Source organism: Glandiceps talaboti, chromosome 10, assembly GCF_964340395.1.
Source record: "Glandiceps talaboti chromosome 10, keGlaTala1.1, whole genome shotgun sequence".
NCBI lineage: Eukaryota > Metazoa > Hemichordata > Enteropneusta > Spengelidae > Glandiceps > Glandiceps talaboti.
In genome coordinates this window covers 24161975-24183955 of record NC_135558.1, presented here as the reverse complement: position 1 = coordinate 24183955, position 21981 = coordinate 24161975, and the positions used below count along the sequence as shown (strand labels likewise).

The 21981-nt window shown below is 35.8% G+C and overlaps 1 protein-coding gene across 1 annotated transcript in view; it reads right to left on the bottom strand.

Annotated features, from left to right (window-relative positions):
• Nucleotides 1-2249: 2249 nt before the first annotated feature.
• Nucleotides 2250-21981, bottom strand: part of LOC144441190 (uncharacterized) — a 57429-nt gene continuing 37697 nt past the window's right edge. Inside the window, exons 3-4 of the mRNA XM_078130741.1 lie at nt 14618-14739; nt 2250-4032 (exon numbers count right to left, since the gene is read on the bottom strand). Coding sequence (XP_077986867.1) covers nt 3281-4032; nt 14618-14739 — 874 coding nt within the window. The 3' untranslated portion in view covers nt 2250-3280. The remainder of the gene's footprint in view (nt 4033-14617; nt 14740-21981) is intronic.

The window sequence follows — 21981 nt, the reverse complement described above, 5'->3', positions numbered from 1 at the left end:
TAAACTGTGTACACAATATATTAATTCTGACCATACCACTAAACTGTGTACACAATATATTAATTCTGACCATATCACTAAACTGTGTACAAAATATATTGATTCTGACCATATCACTAAACTGTGTACAAAATATATTGATTCTGACCATACCACTAAACTGTGTACACAATATATTCATTCTGACCATACCACTAAACTGTGTACACAATATATTCATTCTGACCATACCACTAAACTGTGTACACAATATATTAATTCTGACCATACCACTAAACTGTGTACACAATATATTAATTCTGACCATACCACTAAACTGTGTAAACAATATACTAATTCTGACCATATCACTAAACTGTGTACACAATATATTAATTCTGACCATACCAATAAACTGTGTACACAATATATTAATTCTGACCATACCACTAAACTGTGTACACAATATATTGATTCTGACCAAATTACTAAAATGTGTACACAATATATTAATTCTGTCCATACCACTAAATTGTGTACACAATATATTCATTCTGACCATATCACTAAACTTTGTACACAATATATTAATTCTGACCATACCACCAAACTGTGTACACAATATATTAATTCTGACCATACCACTAAACTGTGTACACAATATATTAATTCTGACCATACCACTAAACTGTGTACAAAATATATTGATTCTGACCATATCACTAAACTGTGTACACAATATATTGATTCTGACCATACCACTAAACTGTGTACACAATATATTAATTCTGACATTATCACTAAACTATGTACACAATATATTAATTCTGATCATACCACTAAACTGTGTACACAATATATTAATTCTGACCATAACACTAAACTGTGTACACAATATATTAATTCTGACATTATCACTAAACTATGTACACAATATATTAATTCTGATCATACCACTAAACTGTGTACAAAATATATTGATTCTGACCATATCACTAAACAGTGTACACAATATATTCATTCTGACCATATCACTAAACTGTGTACACAATATATTCATTTTGACCATATCACTAAACTGTGTACACAATATATTGATTCTGACCATATCACTAAACTGTGTACACAATATATTCATTCTGACCATATCACTAAACTGTGTACACAATATATTAATTCTGACCATATCACTAAACTGTGTACACAATAGATTAATTCTGACCATACCACTAAACTGTGTACACAATATATTCATTCTGACCATACCACAAAACTTTGTACACAATATATTCATTCTGACCATACCACTAAACTGTGTACACAATATATTAATTCTGACCATATCACTAAACTGTGTACACAATATATTAATTCTGACCATACCAATAAACTGTGTACACAATATATTAATTCTGACCATATCACTAAACTGTGTACACAATATATTGATTCTGACCAAATTACTAAACTGTGTACACAATATATTAATTCTGTCCATACCACTAAATTGTGTACACAATATATTCATTCTGACCATATCACTAAACTTTGTACACAATATATTAATTCTGACCATACCACTAAACTGTGTACACAATATATTAATTCTGACCATACCACTAAACTGTGTACACAATATATTAATTCTGATCATACCACTAAACTGTGTACACAATATATTAATTCTGACATTATCACTAAACTGTGTACACAATATATTAATTCTGACCATACCACTAAACTGTGTACACAATATATTGATTCTGACCATATCACTAAACTATGTACACAATATATTAATTCTGACCATACCACTAAACTGTGTACAAAATATATTGATTCTGACCATATCACTAAACTATGTACACAATATATTAATTCTGACCATACCACTAAACTGTGTACACAATATATTGATTCTGACCATACCACTAAACTGTGTACACAATATACTAATTCTGACCATACCACTAAACTGTGTACACAATATATTCATTCTGACCATATCACTAAAAAATGTACACAATATATTAATTCTGACCATATCACTAAACTGTGTACACAATTTATTAATTCTGACCATACCACAAAACTGTGTACACAATATACTAGTATTGGATGTGACAATGAACCCATTCTTTATGAAAATTGTACAAAACAAAAACCACAGGAAGGAGCTTTAATTAAACAAGACCAGTACAATGATTTTATTACATTTATTATGCAGTAATATGGAGTCAGAAAGTGGTTTGTAGCTTTGACCATGAATCTTTTTGGTTTAATATTAGAATACATAATTAAATGTGGACAATATCACTGATAACATGCACATCTGTGATATTTCAAATATCTTTATCATGTGTGTGTTGATGATATCCGATGTTTAAAACAGTTTTCACAACAAAATGGTAAAAACAACATCCCTTCAATGGACTGATTGTCAGATCATGTTTTTTACATGTCTATTACTAGTAAGAAGTATCAACTCCTTATGCCTTGACACATGAAAGTATTGATAGTACAAAATTTGTATTTCTTTTTTGTCAAAATCCAAATAGTGGTAAACATTTAAGCAAACAATCAAAATAATGAAATGTTTATGACGTACAGTATTTCAATAATCTCCTTGTCAATCTATTACAATCATTATGAGCAGCTTTATTACCAAACTTTTATTGTAAACAATGAATATTTACATATCTAAGACCTCTAATAAAATTTTCAAAGTTATTCTATTTCATGTTCCATTGGAAGTGTTCTGCATTGAAATGACTATTTTTGAAAAGCCTCCCTATTTTTAAAAATGATTTTTACATTTTTCTTTTTAAAATTTTTTTTGTTACCTAGATATGGCAATACGCTTCATAAGTGGCAAAGTGTGTAATTTATGAATACAAAATAGACTTGATAAATTACAGAATATCCCCTATCCATTATTCAGGAGCAAATTGGTATCAAACTAGCATGATAGAGCATAGACCCTACCTGGTGTAGGGTCTATGGATAGAGGTACTAGTGTATGTATAAAAGAGACTTAGTAACTCAGTGAGGTGCTTTTTCATATTTCAAAACCCAAGCCTTATGTCTTACTATCAATTAATATCTATTGAATAACTGCGGAGAGCTCCATCATTGAAAGACATGATTCAAGTTCTTTTACTAGTTATCCGCACATGCTATAAAGTTACTGACTATGACCAGCAAGGCATCATACATTACGAACATTACAAAATGGTGTCTTAATATGCTATAGAAAACTATTAGTTATATTATTACTCTTTCTTATACTATATCATTTTTCTCAAACTGTGGGGAGAAATAAAATCACCCTGTTTCCTTCTATATCCCGTAACTGCCAGTGGTCATCAGATACCTTTTCTGCGCCAATAGCTTTTGATTGGTTGTCAATACGGAAATAGAGTGACAAATTGTCCTGTGCTTCAGGCACAACTCCTGGGTAGTAGACAAGTGTAAATTCTGCTTTCTGAGACAGTGTGAATGTTGCGTACCTGACCTCACTGTTGTTGAGATCTCGCTCAAATGGTGTCAGACCTGTGATGTTTCTGTAAAACTGGTCCATGATGTCAAAATTGACACTGTCTCTGACGAAAAGTGATATGCGTACTCCAGCCATTGGACAGCCTGTTTTGACTGCCCAAAGTGGCATGTCGACTTCCATATTGCTGAAATATTGCGTATCATAGTCAACTACTTTCGTAACTGGATCAGGAAGTGTAAACAATTCCCATGGAGTGGATGCCAAGCATTTCGTAGATTTAATAGCTCGTTTCTGCATGTGCCCTGTAAACATCATTGTGACTGCTAACGAGGGAACACTTCTGTCAAGTTTACGGTGTTTTGAAGGTGGTATGTGGTCATCTGAGTTACTGTGAGGAAATTGAGCATCATTTCCTTTTTCACGAATTGTGACATGTGTGAAGGCCGAGGAGAAGGGCATGACGATTGGTAGCATACTGGTTCTCAACACATCGCCGGCATGCATTGGTACTTCAATCTCTGCTGAACATCTTGGTGGATTTGTAATTACACAAGCTGAAAAAAAGGAAATATGTTTAGAAAACCCCACACAAGATGTAAAGTGTAAGTCCCAATCAATAATGATTTATACCAATGAATACTGTATATAAAGGGCTGGGCCAGTGACTTCTTCGTCCAGACCACACAAATTGGACCTTGTCTGGTCAGTCAGACTAGTATGATACTGTAAATAAACATGTTAAAATGTAGGAACAGCCAACTGAAACTCATTCTCGCAAACCAGAGCTGATATTTCTTCCGCAACACTTCGAAATAATGAACTCTGGTTTCTTACGATGGATGGACAGTGATTTCAGATTAGTAATAAATATTCATGAGTAATTATGACCCATATGTTCTGGAGTGCAAGCATGTTCACCATACGGTGTATCTAATGCTGATCAGCAACTAATTATACTTATATTCTGACTTATACCAGACTTGTCACTGTGAATGAATGTCAATGTGACTAAATATGCCTGTTTATAGGACCATTCCCTTGAAGCAACAATATTTTCTGACCGTATCAAGCGAGTCCAACAGGCAGACACAGCATGAACAGCAAGCATTGACAGATGCATGCACTAAGTGACTGTGAACGGGTGATTCGAAAGACCCGTATAAAAGTTACTAGTCTCATTTAAAGGTGATTAAAAATGCCCCAAACCACAACCTTGAAAAATGATCTTTATGTTTCTTAACTAGTAAATGCAAAGCTGACTATTCAAAATTGCATAATTAGTAAGAAAAAAAAAGACTTAAAACTGGTGATCAGTGGCAACCCAAGCAGCCATAAATTTACAGTTATACTGCCTGTTGTTCTCCCACTTTAATAGGGATTATGACATCATAGATGGTAGCGTATAGCCTCAGTTATAGTATAGTAAGCAATGGCAGACAGTAGTAATTTTGACTTTGATACTTGTCAGAATTTATCTGTGAGTGATGAATCTTCTTTCATTGATGATTTTACTAAATAGATTGATTTGGCTTTTTATGTAGGTGTTGTGTCCTACATTATTAGCAACGATGATTTTGGAGAGTATATCTGGTTCAAGTTGATCATGAATTCTGTTGCTGATTCAGACCTCGATAAAACTAGGAGCTTGACTATACTGTTACAAATTGATATCAAAATGCCTCTAATGATAACTAGAATGTATTGACTCAAAAAATATATAATTTGAACCAAGCATAATGTTCTGATTGCCGATTTTATTCCAATCCCAGCAGCTGATTGCTATTAAAGTTCAGTGGTTTTGCAGTGTAGGCCTTTGACTACCTTGGCAAGACAAAAAATACCGCCAATGGCATTCTAGCACAACTGCACAGTTTTTAAAAATGTTTATCCATATGATAGTCCATGCTAACAATAAGTGTTCATTTGCTGAATGACTATCCAGTTGCCTATCCAGCCATGTTGCTATCTTTACGATATATGCTATCATTTGGCTGTTGCTATGGGTGTGGTCATGTTGTTAGATATATTTGCATACATTTTTGTATGTTTTTGTTCACTTGTGTATGAATTCCTGATATTATCTTTGCAATATACATGATCATTTGGTTGTTGCTATGCGCGTGGTCTTGTTGCTAGGCACATTTGCATACATTTTTTGAATGTTTATTCATTTATCTTTCTATTCCTGTTGCTATCTTTGCAATATACGTGATTATTTGGCTGTTGCTATGGGCGTGGTCATGTTGCTAGGCAAAATTACATACATTTTTTGAACATTTATTCAATTGTCTATTAATCCCTGTTGTTATCTTTGTGAAATACACCACTGTTTGGCTGTTGCTATGGGCGTGGTCATGGTTGCTAGGGTATTTGCATACATTTTTTGAATGTTTACTCTTTGCCTACCCGATGATATTGTTATTTGACCAAAATATACTATTTGGTTGTTGTTAAGGGCGTGGTCATGGTTGCTAGGGCCAATTTTGTCAAAATGTTTTGAAGAAAATCTGCAGAATAACACTTTCAGAAACATCTCACCAAGTTTCAGACTTGGTGACCAAGTACTTTTTGAGATATAAGTTTTTGACCAAAAATGAACATTTTTACACCTAATTTGCATATCACTCAGGGAATCATTGTATGCTTAATATTTCTTCGTCCATACATCCCTAGATGCATTCCCATTAAATTTCAGCCCAATTTGCTCAGTAGTTTTGGAATTATAGATTTTAACCAAAAAGACACATTTTTAGCCCTAATTTGCATATCACTGATGGAATCATCATGTAACAAACAATTCTTACTTTACACCCCCTTAAAAATTTTCCCACTAAATTTCACACCAATCTGCCCAGTAGTTTCTGAGTTTAATTTTTTTGACCAAAAATCACATTTTTTGACCCAAATCACACACCTGTGATGCGATCATTTTGATTTGAACAATTTCCCAACTAGACACCCAAGGTAATGGACCCACCAAATATCATGGCATTTGGTTCAGCGGTTTTTGACTTTAAATTGTTTACACACATATATATATACACACACACACACACACACACACATCCACACACACACACACACAGACAGACGCCGGGCGATCCCTATAGCACTAATGAACCTCAGTTCAGTTGTGCTAAAAATGAGGCCAGCCTAATTTTGTTGTTTATATATGAAATGAGAGTGACCTGTAAATGTTGTACAGTTTTTGTTGTGGTCTTGTATTGTCACACGTTTGGCTTGTGACCGTGAGTTTACATGCATTATTTTCAGCCAGGGCTGTCTAGGGCGTGATGCTCTAAACTTAACGGAACCCGAGTCTGAGACCCATGTAAAACCTCAGAAACTCGCTTTTGGACTGAACAGAAGTATGTCTCATCGACTTGTTAATATTGCGTGTTTTTATTACTGTGTACAGGGTATTTAATTATTGGTAGGTGGGTAGTGTTGTCAAGGCAGTAGTTTTGTTTCACGGGGAATCACCACGGCCACAGCACGCTGAAGTAGTGTACGTATGGCCAGCTCGGACACCAAATTCGGGTTGAATTTATCCATATTTATCAATTATATATATATTGCAAAATTCTTAAAGTCATACAGAAATAATGTCTCTGACTTCAAAACAAAAGAAATCAAAACATGGCTCCATTCTAGATGCTCATAACCATGCATTGGGCATGGATGTATTAGTGAGATCCATGGTTGGGGTGACGACCTTGATTGCTGATGATTGTATGATTGTCCAATCATATAAGAATATCATAAACACATTGCGATATTTGATTCATTGGTTTCCTAAACTGTATACTTCTGATACCATGACTCGCTACAAAATTCTTCTCATGAATATTAACTAGGCTTGTTGTATGATGTGCCATTGCAAGGGAAACCATACAAGTTTTTTTTTTTAATGAGTCGAAAACCCAAGACTCACAAAATTTCATAATTCTTTTCCAACTTTGTTGTTGATGATAAAATCAGTCAATCTTTGTTCTTTTGACGTCATTTTCATCGTTGTTATGCATATATAGCCACTGTAACTGTACAGTTTTGTTGAATTTGGTACAGCTGTTATGCATATATAGCCACTGTAACTGTACAGTTTTGTTGAATTTGGTACAGCTGTTATGCATATATAGCCACTGTAACTGTACAGTTTTGTTGAATTTGGTACAGTTGTTATGTATATATAGCCACTGTAACTGTACAGTTTTGTTGAATTTGGTACAGCTGTTATGTATACATAGCCACTGTAACTGTACAGTTTTGTTGAATTTGGTGCAGCTGTTATGTATACATAGCCACTGTAACTGTACAGTTTTGTTGAATTTGGTACAGCTGTTATGTATACATAGCCACTGTAACTGTACAGTTTTGTTGAATTTGGTGCAGCTGTTATGCATATATAGCCACTGTAACTGTACAGTTTTGTTGAATTTGGTACAGCTGTTATGTATACATAGCCACTGTAACTGTACAGTTTTGTTGAATTTGGTACAGCTGTTATGTATACATAGCCACTGTAACTGTACAGTTTTGTTGAATTTGGTACAGTTGTTATGCATATATAGCCACTGTAACTGTACAGTTTTGTTGAATTTGGTGCAGCTGTTATGTATACATAGCCACTGTAACTGTACAGTTTTGTTGAATTTGGTACAGCTGTTATGCATACATAGCCACTGTAACTGTACAGTTTTGTTGAATTTGGTACAGCTGTTATGTATATATAGCCACTGTAACTGTACAGTTTTGTTGAATTTGGTACAGCTGTTATGTATATATAGCCACTGTAACTGTACAGTTTTGTTGAATTTGGTAGAGCTGTTATGTATACATAGCCACTGTAACTGTACAGTTTTGTTGAATTTGGTACAGCTGTTATGTATATATAGCCACTGTAACTGTACAGTTTTGTTGAATTTGGTACAGCTGTTATGTATACATAGCCACTGTAACTGTACAGTTTTGTTGAATTTGGTACAGCTGTTATGTATACATAGCCACTGTAACTGTACAGTTTTGTTGAATTTGATGCAGCTGTTATGTATATATAGCCACTGTAACTGTACAGTTTTGTTGAATTTGGTACAGCTGTTATGTATATATAGCCACTGTAACTGTACAGTTTTGTTGAATTTGGTACAGCTGTTATGTATATATAGCCACTGTAACTGTACAGTTTTGTTGAATTTGGTACAGCTGTTATGCATACATAGCCACTGTAACTGTACAGTTTTGTTGAATTTGGTACAGCTGTTATGTATACATAGCCACTGTAACTGTACAGTTTTGTTGAATTTGGTACAGCTGTTATGTATACATAGCCACTGTAACTGTACAGTTTTGTTGAATTTGGTACAGTTGTTATGCATATATAGCCACTGTAACTGTACAGTTTTGTTGAATTTGGTGCAGCTGTTATGTATACATAGCCACTGTAACTGTACAGTTTTGTTGAATTTGGTACAGCTGTTATGTATACATAGCCACTGTAACTGTACAGTTTTGTTGAATTTGGTACAGCTGTTATGTATATATAGCCACTGTAACTGTACAGTTTTGTTGAATTTGGTACAGCTGTTATGTATATATAGCCACTGTAACTGTACAGTTTTGTTGAATTTGGTAGAGCTGTTATGTATACATAGCCACTGTAACTGTACAGTTTTGTTGAATTTGGTACAGCTGTTATGTATATATAGCCACTGTAACTGTACAGTTTTGTTGAATTTGGTACAGCTGTTATGTATACATAGCCACTGTAACTGTACAGTTTTGTTGAATTTGGTACAGCTGTTATGTATACATAGCCACTGTAACTGTACAGTTTTGTTGAATTTGATGCAGCTGTTATGTATATATAGCCACTGTAACTGTACAGTTTTGTTGAATTTGGTACAGCTGTTATGTATATATAGCCACTGTAACTGTACAGTTTTGTTGAATTTGGTACAGCTGTTATGTATATATAGCCACTGTAACTGTACAGTTTTGTTGAATTTGGTACAGCTGTTATGCATACATAGCCACTGTAACTGTACAGTTTTGTTGAATTTGGTACAGCTGTTATGTATACATAGCCACTGTAACTGTACAGTTTTGTTGAATTTGGTACAGCTGTTATGCATATATAGCCACTGTAACTGTACAGTTTTGTTGAATTTGGTACAGCTGTTATGTATACATAGCCACTGTAACTGTACAGTTTTGTTGAATTTGGTACAGCTGTTATGCATATATAGCCACTGTAACTGTACAGTTTTGTTGAATTTGGTACAGCTGTTATGCATACATAGCCACTGTAACTGTACAGTTTTGTTGAATTTGGTGCAGCTGTTATGTATACATAGCCACTGTAACTGTACAGTTTTGTTGAATTTGGTGCAGCTGTTATGTATACATAGCCACTGTAACTGTACAGTTTTGTTGAATTTGGTGCAGCTGTTATGTATACATAGCCACTGTAACTGTACAGTTTTGTTGAATTTGGTGCAGCTGTTATGTATACATAGCCACTGTAACTGTACAGTTTTGTTGAATTTGGTACAGCTGTTATGCATATATAGCCACTGTAACTGTACAGTTTTGTTGAATTTGGTGCAGCTGTTATGCATAAATAGCCACTGTAACTGTACAGTTTTGTTGAATTTGGTGCAGCTGTTATGTATACATAGCCACTGTAACTGTACAGTTTTGTTGAATTTGGTACAGCTGTTATGTATACATAGCCACTGTAACTGTACAGTTTTGTTGAATTTGGTACAGCTGTTATGCATATATAGCCACTGTAACTGTACAGTTTTGTTGAATTTGGTACAGCTGTTATGTATATATAGCCACTGTAACTGTACAGTTTTGTTGAATTTGGTACAGCTGTTATGTATACATAGCCACTGTAACTGTACAGTTTTGTTGAATTTGGTACAGCTGTTATGTATATATAGCCACTGTAACTGTACAGTTTTGTTGAATTTGGTACAGCTGTTATGTATACATAGCCACTGTAACTGTACAGTTTTGTTGAATTTGGTACAGCCGTTATCAGGGATCACTCTGGGCCGCGATCACACGCTATTTGCGCTGTCAAAACAAAAATATCGCGTCCAGAAAACTCAATTGGGACACAAAATCGCACCGTCGATACTAATAGCGCGTCACTGTGATAGATACGCGACATCATATCTAAGCTTTTGTTTACTACTAATGTACAAGGCCTAAACAGTGCATACTACGCATGTCTTTTGCTGCCCTCAGGCGGCTTCAGGCGGCAAGGTTTATCTACATCATGCCCCTTTCAAACAGTGTCTATGATTGGTTGCCGACATGAAGGCAGGCGCTCATCGACAAATCAACGGAGTTGATACAGTAAATGTTCATTACTGATTAGTCACACGTACATGTGTACGTAATGGCGTTTTCAAAGATGTCGGGTGCCAGTACGAGTGCAATCTGATTAAAATCTGATGTTAGATGGGCTGGTTTTCCTGTATTTACCTTTATTCCATCGTTATTGCGTCTTTTTCGTGAGTTCCCCCCCCCCCCCCCCGGGCGAATGCCTTTCTTAGAAAGGCATTCGCCAGGGAAAAAAAAAACTCACATAAAAGACGCAATAACGATGGAATAAAGGTAAATACAGGAAAACCAGCCTATCTAACATCAGATTTTAATCAGATTGGTACGAGTGGGACCAAGAAACGCAAATGCTCTATCTTGGACTATTGTACAAAAGTTACTCCTTCGCTGGGAACTAATCTGGATTCGACTACATCCGCTAGTGAGGACGAAGAATCGGTATGTCCTGGTGTAGGTCGCAAGACAAACCGGAAATTTCAAAATAATTGGCTGGCTATGTATGGGTCGTTTTTGCGTCACGATAAGGACAAATCTACAGTTAAGGACAATGATGTACAATGCAAGACAAGTATAGGAGTTATAGACCGTTGACATGGTATTTTCCTGTGAAATAAATGTTTCATGAAGTTAATACTACTAGTATGTTGATGTGTATGTACAGTGTTTATTTGTACAGTAGCAAATTCTAGTATGAAAGTTGATATGAAATCCATAGGCTTATGATTACAATTATATGTGTGTGTGTGTGTGTGTGTTACAGTGTATACCAGTATAATATACACATGACGCACATACAGTTGCCATATTTTTACTTCCGTCCCACACAGTTTTCAAATTGTCTCACTCATTTTCTCCAAATGGGACATTGGCTCATGCAGCTCTGGAGCCAGGGTGATCCCTGCGTTATGTATATATAGCCACTGTAACTGTAGTTTTCAAAAATGTTTATCCATAGCTAGTCCATGCTAACAATAGGTGTTCATTTGCTGAATGACTATTCAGTTGCCTATCCAACCATGTTGCTATCTTTACGATATATGCTATCATTTGGCTGTTGCTATGGGCATGGTCATGTTGCTAGGCATATTTGCATACATCTTTTGGATTTGTCTTTCAATTCCTGTTATCTTTGCAATATAAGTGATTATTTGGTTCTTGGTATGGCCTTGGTCTTGATGCTAGGCAAATTTGCATACATTTTTAGAATGTTTATTCAATTGTCTATTAATCCCTGTTATCTTGTGAAATACACGACCATTTGGCTGTTGCTATGGATTGGGTGTGGTCTTGTTGCTAGGCAAATTTTACATACATTTTTGAATGTTTATTCAATTGTCTATTAATCCGTTATTATCTCTGCAATATTTGTGATCATTTGGCTGTTGCTATGGGTGTGGTCTTTTTGCTAGGCACATTTGCATACATTTTTTGAATGTTTAATGATTTGTCTATTAATCCCTGTTGTTATCTTTGCAATATATGTTATTAGTTGGCTGTTACTATGGGTGTGGTCGTGTTGCTTGGCAAATTTACATACATCTTTTGAACGTTTATTCAATTGTCTATTAATCCCTGTGGCTATCTTTGTGAAATACACCACTGTTTGGCTGTTGCTGTGGGTGTGGTCATAGTTGCTAGGGATATTTGCATAAATTTTTTGAATGTTTGCTCGCTTGCCTACCAGATGATCTTGTTATCTGACAAAAACATACTGCCATTTAGTTGTTGCTAAGGGCATGGCCATGGTTGCTAGGGCCAATTGTGTCATAATATTTTGAAGAAAATCTGCAGAATAACACTTTTAGAAACATCTCACCAAGTTTCAGTCTCACTAACCAAGTACTTTTTGAGATAAATTTTTAACCAAAATTCTTTTTATACCTAATTTGCATATTACTGATTGAGATCATTATATGCTTAATATTTCTTCATCTATACACCTGCAGATACATCACCATTAAATTTCAGCCCAATCTGCTGAGTAGTTTTGGAATTACAATTTTTTTTTAGGTTTTTGACCAAAAAGACACACTTCTAGCCCTAGAAATAGTGGGTGCGGAAACTGACATTAACTTAAAAAGACAATATAAAACTGTTGTCTCAATCTGTAATGGCTGTACATCTGGTAGGAAGAAATAAACAACACTGAGAAATTTTGGAAAACAATGGAAAACCTGAGCTAGGCACTCACATGTGAAAAAACATATATAATAAATAAAATAAAAAATCTACCTACCCCACTTATTTTAAAACTGAATGTAATCAGAACCACACAATTTTTTTTTACGCCTTAGTGTTTGTTTTGTAATCAGTGCTGCCTTGCCATACATAAGTATAGAATAGACACCTGTGGATAGATAAAAACAAGGTGGAGCCACGTTGTTTATCTTTCCACCGGTGTCTATTGTACTTATGCCCGACAAGTTCACAGGATGGCAGGATTAGTCCATCTCACCCTTGCTAGACTAGATTAGGCTAAAGTACACACTGTCTTACCTTGCCAGGCTAGGTGATGATAATACTGAGATGTACACATTTCGATGGGAACACACACAGCATGCACAAAGAAAGCCATGCAACATTCACAAGCCATGATATGGCTGAACAACGAGATGTACCCATATCTTATAGTCTAGCTCATATGTAAAATTCGTTTTTTAAGTAGCAACAGTTATGCCCTCCTTCCTTATTTTTTTTATTGTGCAATCAATACTCCATCCATGGTGCAGTAGTATGACTTATTTTTGAATATTATTCGCCCCAACTATTTTTCTCTGTAATTAAGTTCTTCTCGTAATTTTGGCAAACTATTTTGGTCTGGGCCGGACTCTTGCATTCTTCAGACCATGGAGGCTCCCCTTATACTTCCATGTTCAGGCCACAGGCCTGTGTTCAGGCATACTGGTATGGTTTCTGACATTGCTTGCTGGACTGGTTTTACTTGAACTACAAAGGTCAACCCAATTCACACCTTCTAAATCCCCCTTTGTCTTACACTATGTATTACTGATAAAACTTCAGCAGCAACACAGGCAAGGAGTTGGTTATGCCCCACTGCAAAAACTTTAAATATTAGCTCAGAAAGAGGATTGCTAATCTTGAACATGTCAAACACTGAGTCAACATCGTGAAAAGAGTTGAACAGACTAATGTACCTTTCGATAAAGTGGCGATTTTATCTCCGATTATCAGTTTCATGTTCAATTTTACTCTGAAAACACTTTTAGTTTGTAGTTTGCACTGTAGACTCATACATCATACGACTACGATGACAGTATGGATTTTTCCAATATGGCTGACATGACGTCTCAAACTATCGTGAGTTTTTGAAGTCCTCAATAGGGAAGTAAAGTTTCATGTATCACAAAATTTCAGACTAACACGATGTCTGCAGGTAGCTAGCTGTATACAAACTTTTTGTGTTTCAAAAATCTAATATATCTGTGAAAATTAAGAGTGAAATATTTTCAGCTTTCCTAAGAGTAATAATCAAAAGCGCTAGTTTAAAAGACTGTTATGAGTTTCTTATTGGTGCTAATATTTTGTAGTAATAAATTGGCCTCCAACTTTCCTTTGGCCACATGTACATGTACTACTTGTTTGATATTATGATGTACTTTGATTTTATCATTAAGTTACTCAAGAATGTAATTTTGTCATGTAAATTTATGCTAATTTATGCTAATGAGCCAATTGTCCTATCAACAAATCCTGGGGAGAAAACTGATGATATATGAAACTAAAGTGACATATGATAATATGATATATATGATATATACTTACGTTCTATTCTGGTCACTTTGTAACCTTCACAATTGTCAAGTTGGCCATCCAAAAATAATTTCCCCAATGTTTCGTAATCTTCTGATGTGTGAAAATACAAGAGTATGTGACTTATGTCCCACCTTTATGAGGGGAAAGAAACAATATAAATATTACTTCATGTCAATCAGGGCAGGTTTAGGAGATACATTTGAAAAGCTTGCAAGATATGAGGGTGAATGCACAAATACATACATGGATGGACACACAGACAGAACTCAGCACCCCTCCGGGCAGTGTTCTTTGGGGGCTAAAAAGATACTATTTTTTGTACACTGTTCATCAACAAGTTGCATTGGAATCTATACACCAGTCACAATAATAGAAACAAGTCTTCGTAGAAGACACACACCCCTCAAATACTTTACTCCTATATGACTAAATGGAGACATGCTGAAGATAAATTGGAGGCAACAAATAAATACTACAAAGTGTCTCATGATAATGCAGAAAATTGTTGAATTTCGTTAATTGAACCTGAAGATTAGAGCCAAGGTCAAAGGTCAATGTCTTAACCCTTTGACACTCAATTCGGAATGAAACGGCCTCCATTTCCCACCCACTGAGATCCCGTATCGGCCTGAGACAGCCTATCGCCCTCAACGATTGAAATCCCGTTTAGGATTCAAATGGCCTCGTATGTAATATGTCATTAAAACGGTTGATTACACTATACCCATAATTTTATTTGTGCACTTTTTTTGATGACGATTGTAATTCAGTTGCTTGGCAACCTAAAAAAGTATCAATGAACCAATCAAATGAAGTGTACTTTGAGCGGGAAATCATTTTCGCGGACAAGCCTGTATATTGCGTCTCCATCTGTCTACTAGCAGGCGACCTGGGGATTTCGATGGCGACGATGACAAGATGACACACCAGTAGCAACGGAACTACAGTGGACCAACGAAGTCAAAGAAATTCAAATTCCAGACTTTGATGATGAACTTTCAGGGCCAACTCACACTGTTGAATTTTCTGGCCAACTGGTTGATTTTGTTTGAACTCTTTTTCAATGACGACTTTGTGGATTTGTTAGTACGGGAAACAAACAACTACGCGGAATTCAAACAAGATCAGTGGGGACGTGATGCACAGCAGTAAATGGATAACTGAATCTCTGCATAAATGTATATTGAAGATGAATTATTGTAAAAAAAATGACAAGAATAGATATGCATTGGAATTAAAATATTTTATTTCACACTGAAAGAAACATTTGCCTTGTTTTTTCACCTTGTTGTATGATACCTGTCAGATCAACTGTGAAAGTAAGAAAGTTGTGGGATTCTAAGGTATTCATATGCAAATTAGCAATGGAGAGAAAGTGATAATTAGTATCAAAGGGTCAGTGGGGCTCATAGGGTTAAAACAAACATTAAACCTGACAATACAGGGTAAACACTTGTATGTAGTCTCTATGTGTTCAGTTTGAAAGAAATCAGATATAGTACATCTGAGAAATGACATAATATGGACAGATGGACAGACAAAGCCCATTGCAGTGGCCTCGGGGAGGGGGGGGGGAGGCTACCAAATGAACTTCTTTCTACATTCTTTTCTAATGATTGAAGAACTCTGGGGTTCATCATCAAGCTTTAAAGGAAAATGACAATGTCTTATTTTTCCAAAGTATTCAGTGGCCATATTGTATTCAGTGGCCATATTGTATTGTAAAACTACCACCAATGGCATTGTAGCACAACTATACAGTTTAAAAAATGCTTATCCATATCAGGGTTCGTACACTTAAAGCAAAACAAAATTCCAGGACTTTCCAGGGGTTTTTCGTCAGTTTTCCAGGGGTATTCATATTGATTTTGGCCATTTTCCAGGGGTGTTGACACTTAAGTATATTTTTTGAATGACATCTAATTGTCTGATGTGGACGAGAAGAAAATTAACAACAGTTCCCATAATATGTCACAAAACATTTTAAAGACAATCGACACTATGCAAGATGTTGGTTTCAAAACCATGTTTGCACGCTAAGATTAAATGGAGAAACCTCTGTCATACCCCCTAAGTAGCAGTTTCGTATAAGCTGGTGTATTGATCGTGTAAGATTGAGTCGCAGCATTCGTCAGTCTAATTCAGACATATCCAGAAAAATAAATCAAAAACTAAAGTTTGTCCTCGTTATTGTATGGTTTGATGTTACTAGATTTATAAGTCACCTAAAATAATTTTTTTCTTCAAAATTTAGAATAAAAACGTCATTTACGGAACGAAATTTCGAGTTATGAATAACTAAATACATTCATCGCTTGCGTCTCGATGTTTATGTACGGATGCCACGAGTTGCGGAACATCGTGATTTCTCAACTCAGCTTGTAGTATGTCGACTCGTACGCCGAACTTGTAACAATTTCTAATCGTGGTTGATGATGCTTTGATATTCGATACAATGTTACGATAATCTTGTTAGCAGACCTACTGTTACCCCCGGCCGGGACTGTTAATGCAATATCATGTCCCTGAAATGACGACTGGGAGATGGAGTAGCAATATACGTAAGATCGAAACAAACACTGCGGCGCCCCCCATTCAACTACGCATAGGCACGGTCTGTGGGGCAAAGTGTCTCGAGTACCGATCGTTTGACTGTGTGGGTTTAATCAGCGTGAATTTTGATTCACCACCGTGGGTGGCGAAAGACTTTGAAAATATTTTCGCCATTTCACATTTACGAGATTCAGAACCATATGAATGGGTGGCTCGAGCAAACATGACAATCGTCAATATTAATCGATCGATTGATCATGATCATTTTCCAGGGTTTTCCAGGGGTAGGGCGCACTTTCCAGGGTTTTCCAGGGTTTTCCAGGACCGTGCGAACCCTGCCATATGCTAGTCCATGCTAACAAAAGGTGTTCATTTGGTGAATGACTATCCAGCTGCCTATCCAACCATGTTGCTATCCTTGTGATATACGCGATCATTTGGCTGTTGCTATGGGCATTGTCATGTTGCTAGATATATTTGCATACATTTTTTAATGTTTTTGTTCAATTGTGTACGAATTCCTGATATTATCTTTTCAATATACGTGATCATTTGGCTTTTGCTGTGGGCATGGTCTTGTTGCTAGGCACATTTGCATACATTTATTGAATGTTTATTCGTTTGTTTTTCAATTCCTGTTATCTTTGCAATATACATGATTATTTAACTGTTGCTATGGACGTGGTCTTGTTGCTAGGAAAATTTACATACATTTTTTGAAAGTTTATTCAATTGTCTATTAATCCCTGTTATCTTTGTGAAATACACGACCGTTTGGCAGTTGCTATGGACGTAGTTATGGTTGCTAGGGATTTTTGCATACATTTTTTGAATGTTTACTCACTTGCCTACCAGATTATGTTGTTATTTGAGCAAAATATACTGTCTTTCGGTTGTTGCTAAGGACAAGGTCATGGTTGCTAGGGCCAATTGTGTTAAAGTATTTTGAAGAAAATCTGCAGAATAACACTTCTAGAAACATCTCACCAAGTTTCAGTCTCATTGACCAAGTACTTTTTGAGAGAGAAATTTTTGACCAAAATTCACATTTTTCACCTAATTTGCATATTACTGATGAGATCATTATGCTTAATATTTCTTCATCTATACCCCCACAGATGCATCCCTGTTAAATTTCAGCCCAATCTGCTCAGTAGTTTTGGAATTACAGGTTTTTGACCAAAAGACACATTTTAGCCCTAATTTGCATATCACTGATGATCATCATGCCATGAACAATTCTTAATGTAAACACCTCTAAGAATGTTCCTACAAAATTTCAGACCGATATGCCCAGTAGTTTTTGAGTTTAAGTTTTTTTACCAAAATCACACACCAGTGGTAAGATCATTTTGATTTGAACAATTTCCCTACTAAACACCAAATATCAGGGCAATTGGTCCAACGGTTTTTGACTTTTAAGTTGTTACACACATCCCCCTCCTGACACACACACATCCACACAGACAGACACTTTGCTATGCCTACATTTATATAGCACTACTGAACCTTATCAGTTCAGTTGTATATAGCACTACTGAACCTTATCAGTTCAGTTGTATATAGCACTACTGAACCTTATCAGTTCAGTTGTATATAGCACTACTGAACCTTATCAGTTCAGTTGTGCTAAAAAACCAATGTAATCTCAATTCAAAAATTCGTTTAGTGACCCAAGATTTTTCTTCTTCTTGATTTCAAGTAAGGATGGGTTTAATTTTCTAGAACAAAGTAACAACAAAAGTTTACGAATATTATTTCCAAGATGCACACTATAGCCTTAGATATTTTTAACATTAGAAAATTTGGCGATTTTATAGTCTTCAGCTAGTTCTCAAAGACTACCAGTACTATTGACTAATATTGGTACACTGTGTTCATGTCCAAAAAGGCATTTTAGTCACTACTTGTGTTCGTATATATGTGTTCCAAACAAAATTAGTACATTTATCTTCAGCAAAAATTTCCATAAATTTGTCTTTAGCAAACATTTCCATGTTTACAGTACAGTTTATTGTGAATGACTTTTTAAAATGAAAATACAGATCAATACATTTGACAACTTGTAGAACCAGTGTTCTGCCAAGGTTTCCAACTAGTGGGGACAATGGCCCCCTGGTTGCAAAAAGAGGGGTCATTTGACAGGGAGTGGGGTCAATTATTTATTGTCTATGAAATTATATATATTACCTCGGACCACTATAGAGATACCGTGGTCTGAGATATTCCATTACACATAGACTATTACCCAACTACATAAAAAAATTCCATTCATAATAACAGTTCCCAGTAAGCTATTTTTTGAAAATTGTGTACTACACATTACACCTTAGAAAAAGAAGGCAACTACAATTATGTAATTTAAAGTCATTTCTACAGAGTATATTATATATTGTTTAGAAAGATTGGACAGCCAGGTAGTCACAATTTTTAATCTGACTATCAATGAATAGCAGTACTCAAATTTATGATTCCTTTTCTCAGACAAGGACAAAGAACAACTTCAAAATTAGTGAACATATGCTTGAATAAAAAATTTGAGAAATCCTAATCTTGTAACCACTTGGCACTTGTTTCATTTTTACAACTGTTACACTCTGCTGTGTTTATCATTCCCTCTTCAAATTCATGACAAGAGTTTTAAAAAAAAAAACATTTTGAGGAAAATAAACTCCCTGACTTTAAAAAGTACCAAATGTGAACGAAAAACTTACAAATAATAGTCAAACAAACTTTCAACATGATTTGGTCCTGCTATATCAAATGACAGCATTAGTTACATACATGTATTGTAAACTTGATACGGAAAGCTGACATTAGGTGTCCTTGAAACTCAGAGATCTTGAACTAAAACTATCAACAACGTCAAAGTTAGGATGCTTTGTAAATACAACTGTAATTATTTTCTGATTTCATCTCTGAGTTCATTCTTCATGTCTGACCGGGCGCACATGCATCGGCCGTCTCGAGTGGTTATGCCAGTGATCACTCATTGATTCAGTGCCAAACATTCACATGTGTCACTGTCAACATCACGCAACACGATCCCCTAACACAGCTTTGTCGGGATCAAAATACACATGTACTCATTTTTGTTTCCATTAATTTAACCCATCAACAAATGAAAATCACAACCTGTCCCATAAAATTTGGTTTCCTAAGGCTTATGTGGCAGAGAGATGTTCCGATTTCCCGTAGCAAGTTCAGTGTTTCACACACGTCAGTGAGTAGGTCAGAGGTCGAGACAGTGATGCGTCGGTAGACAAAACATGTGAAGAGAGACGTCCATTTCGGCGTCTCATCTACTCCCTCTAATGTTTCAATTGAAGATTATGTTTTATCAAAGTTGTATCTTTTTGTTGCATATTAATCCATTTGTTTGCATGTTAACAATAGAACTGCGCGTTGTCACTGTATCTTATATGATGTCAACAAAACTATCGCTTACGGAGTCAGTATACTTTTTGTGGTATTGACGCCGGCCAGGGCAGGGGCTTGCCCTGGACTTAGGTGTCTGCCGTAAAATGAATGCGCCAAATTGACGCAAGGTGGGAAAATTATTGCGCCATTTGTAATTTTAGGGGGCCAATGTCGCAAGGCCGCGGCCTCGGCAGAACACTGTAGAACCATATTCACACATTTACATTCCTATGTCAAAACCAAACCTCAACTAGTAAACATGGATATAACTGTACTTCTGTGTACATGTGTGTAAATCAGTTGGTCTCATGTTCTAAATCCCTTTGGGTAAGATCAGTTAGATTCAAACATATTATACTATTTGCTGAAATAAAATAGTGCCAGTGTGCTGTAGCACAATATGTACAGTTTACAGGTATGTTACTTTTTAAAAATGTTTATTCTTATGCCAATCTCATCATCATTACTAGTAACCATATCTTTTCTCTCATCATCATCATTACTGGTAACCATATCTCTTCTCACATCATCATTACTAGTAACCATATCTCTTCTCTCATCATCATCATTACTGGTAACCATATCTCTTCTCTCATCATCATCATTACTGGTAACCATATCTCTTCTCTCATCATCATTACTGGTAACCATATCTCTTCTCACATCATCATTACTAGTAACCATATCTCTTCTCTCATCATCATCATTACTGGTAACCATATCTCTTCTCTCATCATCATCATTACTAGTAACCATATCTCTTCTCTCATCATCATCATTACTAGTAACCATATCTTTTCTCTCATCATCATCATTACTGGTAACCATATCCCTTCTCTCATCATCATTACTGGTAACCACATCTCTTCTCTCATCATCTTCATCATCAATACTGGTAATCATTTCTCTTCTCTCATCATCTTTTGGCAATACTGGAACATCTCATTGGCATTTGTGATTACTGCCTGGCGTGAAATGACTGCATGTCAGACTGCACTTTTGACTGTACCTGCAACACCATCACAGGGACCCTTGCCATGTTGTGAACCAAAGTAATGTCGCTCTATCTTAAATCCGAAGTCCATTTCACTGAAAGAAATGTCACAAAAGGGTCCCTTGGACTTGTACTGTGATGAGCACCCATCACTAAACTGTATTTCTCTCTCTACATTGACATTTCTTCTTTCTGTAAGATGCAGGTTTGCCATTTTGATAAAGTGGAAAACAGCATGACTGTCATGAGTTAGATCATCAGATATAAATACCATAGCTTCTTGAATGGTGTGGTTATTTGTACAATTGGAGCAGTTGTAGACAGCTACTATTGGGTGAACTGTTGCTTGTGTGTTGGTCCAATGTGCTGACTGTATTTCATCTTGGTTTATGCAGGCATAGTTTTG